Source organism: Podarcis muralis, chromosome 7, assembly GCF_964188315.1.
Source record: "Podarcis muralis chromosome 7, rPodMur119.hap1.1, whole genome shotgun sequence".
NCBI lineage: Eukaryota > Metazoa > Chordata > Lepidosauria > Squamata > Lacertidae > Podarcis > Podarcis muralis.
Window position 1 is genome coordinate 53,639,908 of NC_135661.1, and position 10,782 is coordinate 53,650,689.

Consider the following 10,782-nt stretch of genomic DNA (forward strand, 5'->3'; position numbering starts at 1 on the left):
TCCTTCCCACTGGCTGGCTGCAGAAGAATATCAGATTCCGTGTAGGCAAGCTCAGACTGCTCTTTGCTCAGAACCAATGGGCAGAAGGGATATGGTCAAGGATGAGGAAGTTTTTACAAGTTTTGCAGGCTTTTGGACTTAAAAATAAATAAGCCTCCAAGTCCTGTGAAATAAATGGGTGTGTGTGCACCAGTGCTTCTCAAGTACTTTAGATTGAATTGGGACCCACCTGTAAAAATTTCCACTTGACCTATGCTTTCTAGGCATGGGTCTGAGTGGTTTACCCCCCCTCCTTTCCAAGGAAAAAACTGTTCTTTAGTGACAGATCAGAAGAAATGGCAATCCAGGGGAAACCCAAATTGCTGTTTGCCCCGATTGAGCGCTAAAGATTTGTTTTCCCAGGGGAAAACAGCAGGGCAATAGGAAGTGTGGATAAGCTGTAAATTCTCCTTTCAAATCCCATCATCCTTCCTGAAACAGTCCATACAAGTAAGGACAAATTCCAATTCCTTCACATCTTCAATAGTATTTACAGCGGTACCTCGCAAGACGAATGCCTTGCAAGACAAAAAACTCGCTAGACGAAAGGGTTTTTTGTATTTTGAGCTGCTTCGCAAGACGATTTTCCCTATGGTCTTGCTTTGCAAGACGGAAACGTCTTGCAAGTTTGTTTCCTTTTTCTTAACACCGTTAATACAGTTGCGACTTGACTTCGAGGAACAACTCATAGAACGCGGTGTGGTAGCCTTTTTTGAGGTTTTTAAAGACTTTGGTGATTTTTGAAGCTTTTCCAAAACTTTCCCGACACCGTGCTTCGCAAGACGAAAAAAATCACAAGACGACAAAACTCGCGGAACGAATTAATTTCGTCTTGCGAGGCACCACTGTACTCATGGCACAGAGCAGAAATGGGGGACATGTCATGCTCTTTCTGGGGTAGTTTGTCCACCTTTTGTTGCCCCCCCCACTCAGTTCTCACCTGTGGCTCCTAGAAGCTGTCAGCATGCAACAGTGGCCACACCCTGGGAAACGGCTTCGACTGGCTGGCTAAACCAGGTGAGAGTAGCCGATTACAACCCATGGAGGTAGACTAGCATTTCCTTTTCCTTTCCTTTCTTTTTTTACAATCAGGTAGTATATAAAATTTTTTTTTGGGGGGGGGGATAAAATAAATAATTTTCAGAAAACTAGAAGGGATGTTGGGAGTGCAGTGGCAGCAACTGTGAGAGGTCTCTGACTTGCACCAAGCTCAGGACTATCAGAAACTAGCCCAGGCCAGGAGAAAACCAGGCTGGCAATAATACTATTAGTAATAGCATGTATGCATAGAGGTGGTAGCCTGTTTCCTTTAGGAGGTATGCTAAAAGAAAAAAACCTCTAATTCCCTTATGGGGTATATAGAGCTCGTATAGAGTCCTTAGATGGAGTTCCCTATCGGTAGGAGAGAAAAAGCAGAGGACAAGAAGTGTATATTGAAAAGCAAAGCAGCTTTATTAAAGAGAAAATAAACTGTTGCAACAGGGTCCCCACTCACCACACGCAGGAGGGAGGAGAACCCCAAACAAAAGAAAAACAGAAGTTTATACCTTCCAATCCACAGGTGGACCTTCCCACAACCTATCCAGCCAGAGCGTCAGTCATACATCAGAAATACGTTATAGAAGGGAGGTACATCAGTTACAGATAAGTTTCACAGGATGCAGCTAAGTCTTTGACACCTCATTGAGCACTCAGTACAGTGATACCTCGGGTTACAGACACTTCAGGTTACAGACTCCGCTAACCCAGAAATAGTACTTCGGGTTAAGAACTTTTGCTTCAGGATGAGAACAGAAATCGCACGGTGGCAGCAGGAGGCCCCATTAGCTAAGTGGTACCTCAGGTTAAGAACAGTTTCAGGTTAAGAATGGACCTCCAGAACGAATTAAGTTCTTAACCCGAGGTACCACTGTATTTAACATTTATATGTGGGGGACACACCCTTAGGAATGTGAAGAGGAAGTATTGAAAGAGCAACAAAGGGAATCTAGGGCTTGGGGTTTTGGCTTAACAGCATATAGACTTACCGTATTTTTTGCTCTATAAGACTCACTTTTCCCTCCTAAAAAGTAAGGGGAAATGTGTGTGCGTCTTATGGAGTGAATGCAGGCTGCGCAGCTATCCCAGAAGCCAGAACAGCAGGAGGGATCACTGCTTTCGCTGCGCAGCGATCTCTCTTGCTGTTCTGGCTTCTGGGATTCAGAATATTTTTTTTCTTGTTTTCCTCCTCCAAAAACTAGGTGCGTCTTATGGTCTGGTGCGTCTTATAGAGCGAAAAATACGGTAACTCATTCCCTTACCCTTTATCTGAATAATAAACCTTATTGTTTTATCAGTTTTTGTCTCTCTCTATATATACTGTGTAAATCACATAAGGCATTATGTGATGTATATGGAAAACACTGCTTGAAGGTTTCTGAATGAGCTTCCGCCATCCACTGAATAAATGGCTTGGCATTAATGGATTGGTGTTATTCATTATAGACAGTTTCTGTATTCTTAAAATAGGTGTGAATGCCATTACTTCAACGCAGGGGAGATTTCTGAGCAAGGCTGAACTTCAACCCAGAGGCTAAAACAGCTGTGCCCCCAAAGGACGGCTTGCCCCGGACAGCCTATTCAGGATGAGTGTGCAGTTGCTACTCTTGATGGGTAGAAAATCTGCAGCCACCAAGAGCAGCTGGATGAAGAGAAAGGGAACCCTGCACCTCCTCTGCGGGACAACAAGGTCTTCTCCTTTGAAGAAGGAGCAAGTGGAGGTGGGGCTGTGTTGCCAAGTCGGTTCTTTCCCTCCACCAAACTGAAAACAACTTGCAAACTTGAAATGGGATCTATCAGTTGGCATCAACAGGCATTTCTAGATACAACAGAAACAAGCAAGCAAGCAAGAAAGAAATGGAAGCGGGCAACTCAGGAAGTTCACATAGCTTTATCTGTGTTTTATTGCCATCACAGACTTCATGGAGCGGATGGATGGATGGAGGCCCATGATTTGTAACTCGTTTTCTCACCAAGGAACAACACGCCCTTTCCAGTCAATGAAAGACCCTGAGTCTTTGTCAGTGACAGCAGAAAGCACTTTCAAGATCCCACTGCAACTCTCACTCACTGTAGTTGGGACCTATGAAATTGAGAGGGAACAGTTAGAAACGCCACGGGAATCTGCCTTTCCCCTGGTTGACAGGGCTGACTACCTGTTCTGTTCTATCAGTCTCTCACCCTCATGAGCACAGGGACAGACCTTGTCATAAACTGCCACACAACGGAATGCATGAACATGTGCAAGCGAGAAGGCCCTGGCATCTCCTCTCCAATCCCAGAGCTGCTCACCAGCGCCACCTGCTGCTGCGCCTGCTTCCAACTTTTGTGTTATACTATTTTATTGAAATGTTTTTTTTTGTTTTAGATATGTACCAATGATCCCCGATTGTTTGTGCCTCCTATTTACCTCTTTCTCACTTCCTTAAGAAATTATCTATATTTTAAAGTATCATACAGATGTTTCCCAATGCATAGGTTGAATTAACCAAGTTTATACCCTCTCCATCTGCACAAGGAACATCTTATTGGGGTTCATTGATTGAGCTGGAGTCCCTCCCCAGGAGCCTGGCCTTTTGCAGTCTAAAAGAGGGCATTCTTCCAATTCAAGGTATTATTATTTATTGGATTTATACACACTCGCAAGTCTTAGGGCAGTTTACAGAAGTACAACCAGACTAAGGTGTCGTTGGAGCTCAAAGTGAGTGTTACACCTGCCCAAGAAAGACCTCAGCAATGGATTTGAGGCTGCTCCTTATGCAGCAAATGTGGAGCCCCCAGGAAGACTCTCTGATACTCCCTGGCCTTCCATTACAGAGACTTCCTCAAAGGGGAAAATCACTAAAATGCCTGACCATCCAAGGCATTTTAATGGGTGGATCTGGCCTCACTTACCAGACATGTCCCCATGGAAGTTTTCACCCAGCCAGGGTGGATGGAGATGCAAAGGATTCCCAAGGGACCATACTCCAAGGACTGGCACCTGGTCAGCATGTTCACAGCAGCCTGAGGGCAAGAGGTGCCATGAGAAGAGGGCACATCAGGTGTGAGGTGTTCCAGGCAGAGGGCCCTTAAAGACTCAGGAGCACCAGGGTCCAGTTGCCCTGATAATTACACAAAAAGGTGGTGTCCAAGGTCTGGTTGCCCCCCCAAGTGTTTAGGATTAGGGAGGATGCACACACAGGGCACCTGTGCTGCCTGGAGAAGTTCATAGCATATCCAGCTTAAAAGCAGCACTCAGGTAGCAGCAGCAGGAGGAGGAGGAGCTGGCCACTCTCTGGCAGCCAGAGCACAGAAGGCTGGGTGGTTAAATGCTGAACCTCTGAGTGTGGCCAAGAAGTGGTGAGTTCACCATTCAGAATTATTACTTCATTTATTTAAACAACAAAATCATTATCAATGACATTGCATTGTTTGTTTGGGTGATGTAATGGTGGTGCAATTGATAACGACTGTATATGATTTTATCATATCACCATTACCATTACGTCACCCAAATAAATAATGAAAGGTAGATGAGACGGTATATCTACACAAACATAAATTTTATGCTGTTTCTGGGCATTATAATTCCTGTTGCCACTAAAAATTCAGGCCTTGAGGAGCTACCCCAGTGGACTGTTGTCATGAGGGTGAAGTCGCATGAAAACCCTGGTGCAGAATAAGTTTAAAAGTGGATCTCATCAACGTCACATTTTCCAACACATCCACTAGGCTCTGACGTTTACACTACATAAGAACTCGAAATTTCATAACTTGGCTAATTCACAAACCACTTGGAATCTGGTGCTTCCTTTAGACTAACTGGTGTGGGCTGCTGTTTTGGACTCGCTGCATCTTCCACATCTTAATCATACTTCAAACATTAGGAGCACACAGCCTTGAGAGGTACCTTGCTGCAGCGGTAGGAGATGACTTGAGAGAGGCCCCATCCAGCCATTTTCTCCAGAGAGCCAAAGTCACTGGCTAAGTTGATGATGCTTGCCTTGCTGCAGCTCAGCCCTTCTTGGAGGCTTCTTTGGGCAGCAACCTTCAGCAAGGGCAAGAAGGCCTGGGAGAAACCAGCACAACTGGGCTCATTAGATGGAAGGAAGATCCCAGGCAATAGACAGCCACTCAGAGAAGCCATTTCTAGTGGCAGGAAAGTAGCAAAGGAAGGACTGGAAAGGGGGAAGTGTGGAAATGAATGGGCTAAACTGCAGGAGGAGAAGGGGCAGAACAGCAGCCTTGACATCACTGAGTTTGGGCTCGTCTTTCTCCTTGCATGCTTTCATCTTCCTGTTTAGGGTCACTGTCAGACAACCCATCACATTGTCGTAACTAATGTCTCATTCACACAAACAGGAACACAGGGAGCTGTCTTCTATTGAGTCAGACCATTGGTTCATCTAACTCAGTACTGTCTACACTGTCTGGCAGCAGTTCTCCAGGGTTTCAGATAGGAGTCTCTCTTTAGCCTTCCCTGGAGATGCCAAATGACTGAACCTGGGAATTCTGCATGCAAGGCAGATACTCCATCACTGAGCTGCAGCCCTTAATGTTAATAATAATAATAATAATAATAATAATACCATTAATATATTATATAATTTTAATTTTAACATTATTATTTGCACACACACACATAGTGTATATGCATATATATTTTCCTTAAAAAAAAACTTATTTAGAAAATAACTCCTTGGTACAAGCCCCCTATCTGATGTTTAAAAATGGACCTCATCAATGTCAACAAACTTCCCTTGTCAGATCCTAGGAAGACACTTGCAGGGTTTGAGGGGCATCGTTGTTGTAATAAAGTACCCTTCTCCAATGATCCATTGAAACTTCACGTTCCCTCAGTCCTTGCCTGGTTGTTTTATCTCCATAGTCCAGAACAGACTTAACCTAAATCAAATCCACCTCAGCACCACTGCCCTATTGCCACCAAAGTCCAAGTGTCTTCCTTGTGACCAGGATCCTGGGCCCATCTGACCTGAGCAGACTCTTGGGGCCATGCTTGCCTTGAGCAGACTTGGTCTAAGATGAAGAAGTCTCACGTATCTGTCACTAGGACTTCTGTGGCTCTTGGGAGAGATAACAGCTTCACAGGACCGTTTCCTTCCTGCACCTGCTCTCACTCTCATCATGTAACTTCTGGAAGGTTCCAGAGAAATGAAGAGTTTGCCCCCCCCCCCAACCTGGCACATCCTCACCTGACTGACTTGCAAGGTTCCCACAGTGTTTGTGTTGTACAGGTCGGACATGTTCTTGGCTGTTTCATTAGCCAAGTGGGTAAACTTGACCAAAATGGCAGCATTGTTAATTAGCAATGTCAGGCCATTTTCTTTGACGTGCTCCTCGACTCTCTGCACAGCAGCCTCAATGCTCTTCAGATCTCGGATATCTGCTTGAAGAAAAGGGATAGCGATGAGCAAGCCCTGTTGATTGATTTAGCTAACTAGCCCTGTCTTAGCAGCAGTGGCTGTCCAAGTTTTAGAAGATACCAGAGACCAACTTGGGACCTTTTGCAGGCAAAGTAGATGTTCTCTTTTTTATATATATATAAATTTTTTATTAAGGTTTTCACAATTTTTTTAAACAAACACATAAACACAAACAAAAAACAACAACAAAAAACAAATACACATAACAAGTATAATTTCATATCCCTATTTTCTTGTAGCTAACTTCCCCGACTTCCCCATACCTCCCCTTTCTGCATTCCAATGTCAAGCTTTCCCCCCCAGCAAATTCTTACTCTTAATCCTATCAAGTTTATAGCCTCCTTTCTTCTTTAATCTTAATCATTACCGCTGTAAACCCCTTAATTTATAAAACCAGCGCCATTCTAACACTCATTAATTTTACAGTATTTCTTAAGATAATTCTTAAATTTTTTCCAATCTTCTTCCACCGCCTCTTTTCCCTGGTCTCGGATTCTGCCGGTCATTTCTGCCAGTCCCATATAGTCTATCACCTTCATCTGCCATTCTTCCAGAGTGGGTAGATCTTGTGTCTTCCAATACTTTGCGATGAGTATTCTTGCTGCTGTTGTGGCGTACATAAAAAATGTTCTGTCTTTCTTTGACACCAATTGGCCGACCATGCCCAGGAGAAAGGCCTCTGGTTTCTTAAGGAAGGTGTATTTAAGCACCTTTTTCATTTCATTATATATCATTTCCCAGAAAGCCTTAATCCTTGGGCACGTCCACCAAAGGTGAAAAAAAGTACCTTCAGTTTCTTTACATTTCCAACATTTATTGCCAGGCAAATGGTAAATCTTTGCAAGCTTGACTGGGGTCATGTACCACCTATAAATCATTTTCATAATATTTTCTTTTAAGGCATTACATGCCGTAAATTTCATACCGGTGGTCCACAACTGTTCCCAGTCAGCAAACATAATGTTATGACCTATATCTTGTGCCCGCTTAATCATAGCTGATTTAACTGTTTCATCCTGCGGATTCCATTTCAACAGCAAGTTATACATCTTAGACAAATTTTTAGTTTTGGGTTCCAACAGCTCTGTTTCTAACTTTGACTTTTCCACCTGGAAGCCAATTTTCCTGTCCAATTTGTAAACCTCCATTATCTGATAGTAATGGAGCCAATCTCTCACTTTATCTTTCAGTTTCTCAAAACTCTGCATTTTCAGTTTGTCTCCTTCTTGTTCCAGAATTTCCCAATATTTCGGCCAGTTAGCCTCCATATTGAGCCTTTTCACAGCTTTCGCCTCCATCGGTGATAACCACTTTGGGGTTTTATTTTCCAATAAATCTTTGTATCTTATCCAAACATTAAACAATGCTTTCCTTACAATATGATTTTTAAATGCTTTATGTGCTTTGGCCTTATCATACCATAAATATGCATGCCATCCAAATACATTGTTAAATCCTTCTAAATCCAAAATGTCCGTGTTTTCAAGAAGTAGCCATTCTTTCAGCCAGCAAAAAGCTGCTGATTCATAATAAAGTTTTAAGTCTGGCAGGGCAAATCCACCTCTTTCCTTTACATCAGTTAATATCTTAAATTTAATTCTAGGCTTCTTGCCCTGCCAGACAAATCTAGAAATATCTCTCTGCCACTTCTTGAAACAGTCCATCTTGTCCACTATTTGCAATGTTTGAAATAAAAACAACATTCTAGGCAATACATTCATTTTGATCACAGCAATACAGCCTAGCAATGAAAGCTTCAAATTTGACCAAATTTCCAAATCTTTTTTAACTTCTGTCCAACATTTCTCATAATTATCTTTAAATAAATAAATACTCTGGTTTCTCTTCGGATCGTATAAATCTTTCGCCTTTTACCAAAGTAGATGTTCTCATCTTGAGCTATGGCTCCTCAGTTTAGCACACTACACTATGCTTTGCCTGCTTGATGAAGCCATCAGATGACCATTTCACCACAAATTCACCACAGGATCAGACTGTCTGGACCAATGGTTGGAGCTGGTAGAAGGAAGTTTCTTAAGTTCCTGTGTTTAAGCTCTCAGCCAATTTCTGGGAGGCTTGCACTCATGCATCAGCCACAAGAGCAGTAGAGCATTCTGGCAAGTTTTTATTTCTGGCTTGTGTTCCACAGTGCCAGTGCTCCCTGGGAACACCTCTATTCAGGTGGGGATGAAACTATATGTGATGCCAACAACAAGATGAAGACAGTAAGTGAGAATTTGCAGGGGAAATGTGTAAAATTTTGCATCCATCAGCAGTGTTAGCAGGATGAAAACATACATACCTAACTGTAGCACCACCAGGTTTGGATGTCGCAGAGCCAGCTTTTTCAACTTCTACCAAAAAAGAAAAAGAAAAAAAGGAAAAAAGCATTAATGAAACCCCCTTTTTTACACCAAAATGATGAGACCCAGTGGAGGATATTAGTGCAGAAGTGGCCACATCCCAAGCATCCAAAGTTCCTCTTGCTATGTCATCTATTCCTCCATAATCTGCCATCCTAATGTGACCTCCTAATATTTTGGACTACAATTCCCAGATGACAACTGCAGTCCTAAACAGCTGGAATACCCTGGGCAGGGGATGCCTCATTCTGTATCTCTTTGGAGCAATTGCTTCTCCTGTGCAAATGGAATTGCACAGAATTGGAACTATGTGACAGCCCCCGTGAAATTGCGTGAGGCTTCCAGTGGCTTCTTTCCTCTCCTTGATAATACTGCCCCATATTTCTGCTAGTGCAATGGATAAGACCAGCCTTACCTTCCCATTAGGTCCTTCAGGATCCAGACTGGTGGCAAACACCCACTCTGGCGGGTTTGGCTTCATCAGGAACTGGCTGACAAGTCCCAGGCCAATCCCCTGATTGGATCCTGTCACTAGAACACTCTGGACATGAAATTTATCCATGGCTGTTGGTTTGCAAGCTTCAGAATTCTTCTTATATAGCACCTGTGTTCTAGGATGACTCAAAAGAATGCACAACATTTTAACACAGCAGTGTGTACATTTGAACTGCCTTACAAGAAAATTCTCAGGAAGCATCTTCCTCAGTGACTCATGAAAGATGCTTTCCAATTAAATATAACTGGTAGGCATTGTGAAGAAGCTTTGAAGTTAACCTGAGCAAGGCCCAGCCCGGTGTGTGCAAAGTCCAATATTTATGTGACCTGAGATTTGTAAGACAGATGATACGATACTATACGATACGATGCGATACGATACAATACAATACAATACAATACAATACAATACAATACAATACAATACAATACTCTTTATTGTCATTGTCCCATACAGAACAACGAAATTGAAAAAAATCTACATAAGACATTAAAAAACCAACAAGCCTGCTACCCCAGCCATCCCAACCCCGTTAGCCCCCTAAAAACTCCGATACCCCATTTTAAAATACAATATACTTCCACAGAGACTCCTTACACAGCGTTTAAAATCAAAATCGCATTTGGATAGAAACTATTTCTCAGGGAGCTAGTCCTAGTCTTTATAACCCTGTACCTTCTTCCAGAAGGCAGAAGCTGAAAGAGATCATTTCCAGGACGTGCACTATCCTGCACTATCTCTGCAGCTTTCTTATGGCACCTGGAAGCATAGATTTGATCCAATGTGGGAAGAGTGCACCCAATTTATTCTCTCCGCAGTCTTTACAACCCTGGACAGCATTGTTTTTTCTCTGACCGTGCAGCTCCCAAACCACACACACAGACCATAAGTTAATACACTCTCAACAGTACAATGGTAAAATGCCATCAACAGGTCCTTTGAGAGATTGTTTTTCTGGAGGTTTCTCAGAAAATATAACCTCTGCTGTGCTCTCTTCATCAGGTCTTTGCTGTTTTCGCCCCAGGTTAGGTCATCTCTCAACTCCATTCCCAGAAATCGAAACACCAAGACCTGTTCCATGCACTTCCCCTCAATAATAAGTGGCTGAATATTCCATTTACATTTCCTAAAGTCCACAATAATCTCTTTTGTTTTCTTTCAGTTAAGGAGTAAGTTGTTTTTCCTGCACCACTCCCCCAACTGCTCAACTTCCTTCCTATAGGCTGCCTCCCCCTCTCCAGCCATGATTAAACCAACCACCATTGTATCATCTGCAAACTTAATGATCTTATTACTGGGGTATTTGGGGGCACAGTCAGCTGTATAGAGCGTATATAAAAGTGGACTCAACACGCACCCCTGCGGCATCCCCGTATTCATGCTGAGATTGGCAGAGATGTAGGAACCCATCTTGACCCGT

At 43.0% G+C, this 10,782-nt stretch overlaps 1 protein-coding gene across 1 annotated transcript; it reads right to left on the reverse strand.

Annotated features, from left to right (window-relative positions):
* Positions 1-1,494: 1,494 nt before the first annotated feature.
* Positions 1,495-9,620, reverse strand: LOC114601875 (C-signal-like). The gene is made up of 6 exons (XM_028739475.2): positions 9,282-9,620; positions 8,806-8,857; positions 6,273-6,463; positions 4,970-5,128; positions 3,973-4,083; positions 1,495-3,160 (listed from the first exon to the last, which is right to left on the reverse strand). Exons 1-6 carry the CDS (start codon positions 9,561-9,563, stop codon positions 3,047-3,049), a joined length of 909 nt encoding a protein of 302 aa, XP_028595308.2. The 5' UTR covers positions 9,564-9,620; the 3' UTR covers positions 1,495-3,046.
* Between the last annotated feature and the right edge of the window lie 1,162 nt (positions 9,621-10,782).

What these genes read in the sequence shown, in the direction of transcription:
- LOC114601875 (XM_028739475.2), bottom strand. Translation starts at nt 9,563, where the DNA reads ATGCTTCCTGAGAATTTTCTTGTAAGGCAGTTCAAATGTACACACTGC. An exon ending in CCTGGTGGTGCTACAGTTAG is followed by an intron (nt 6,464 to 8,805) that starts GTATGTATGTTT and finishes TTCTTCAAGCAG; the next exon opens with ATATCCGAGATCTGAAGAGC. An exon ending in TCTCCTACCGCTGCAGCAAG is followed by an intron (nt 4,084 to 4,969) that starts GTACCTCTCAAG and finishes TCTTGCCCTCAG; the next exon opens with GCTGCTGTGAACATGCTGAC.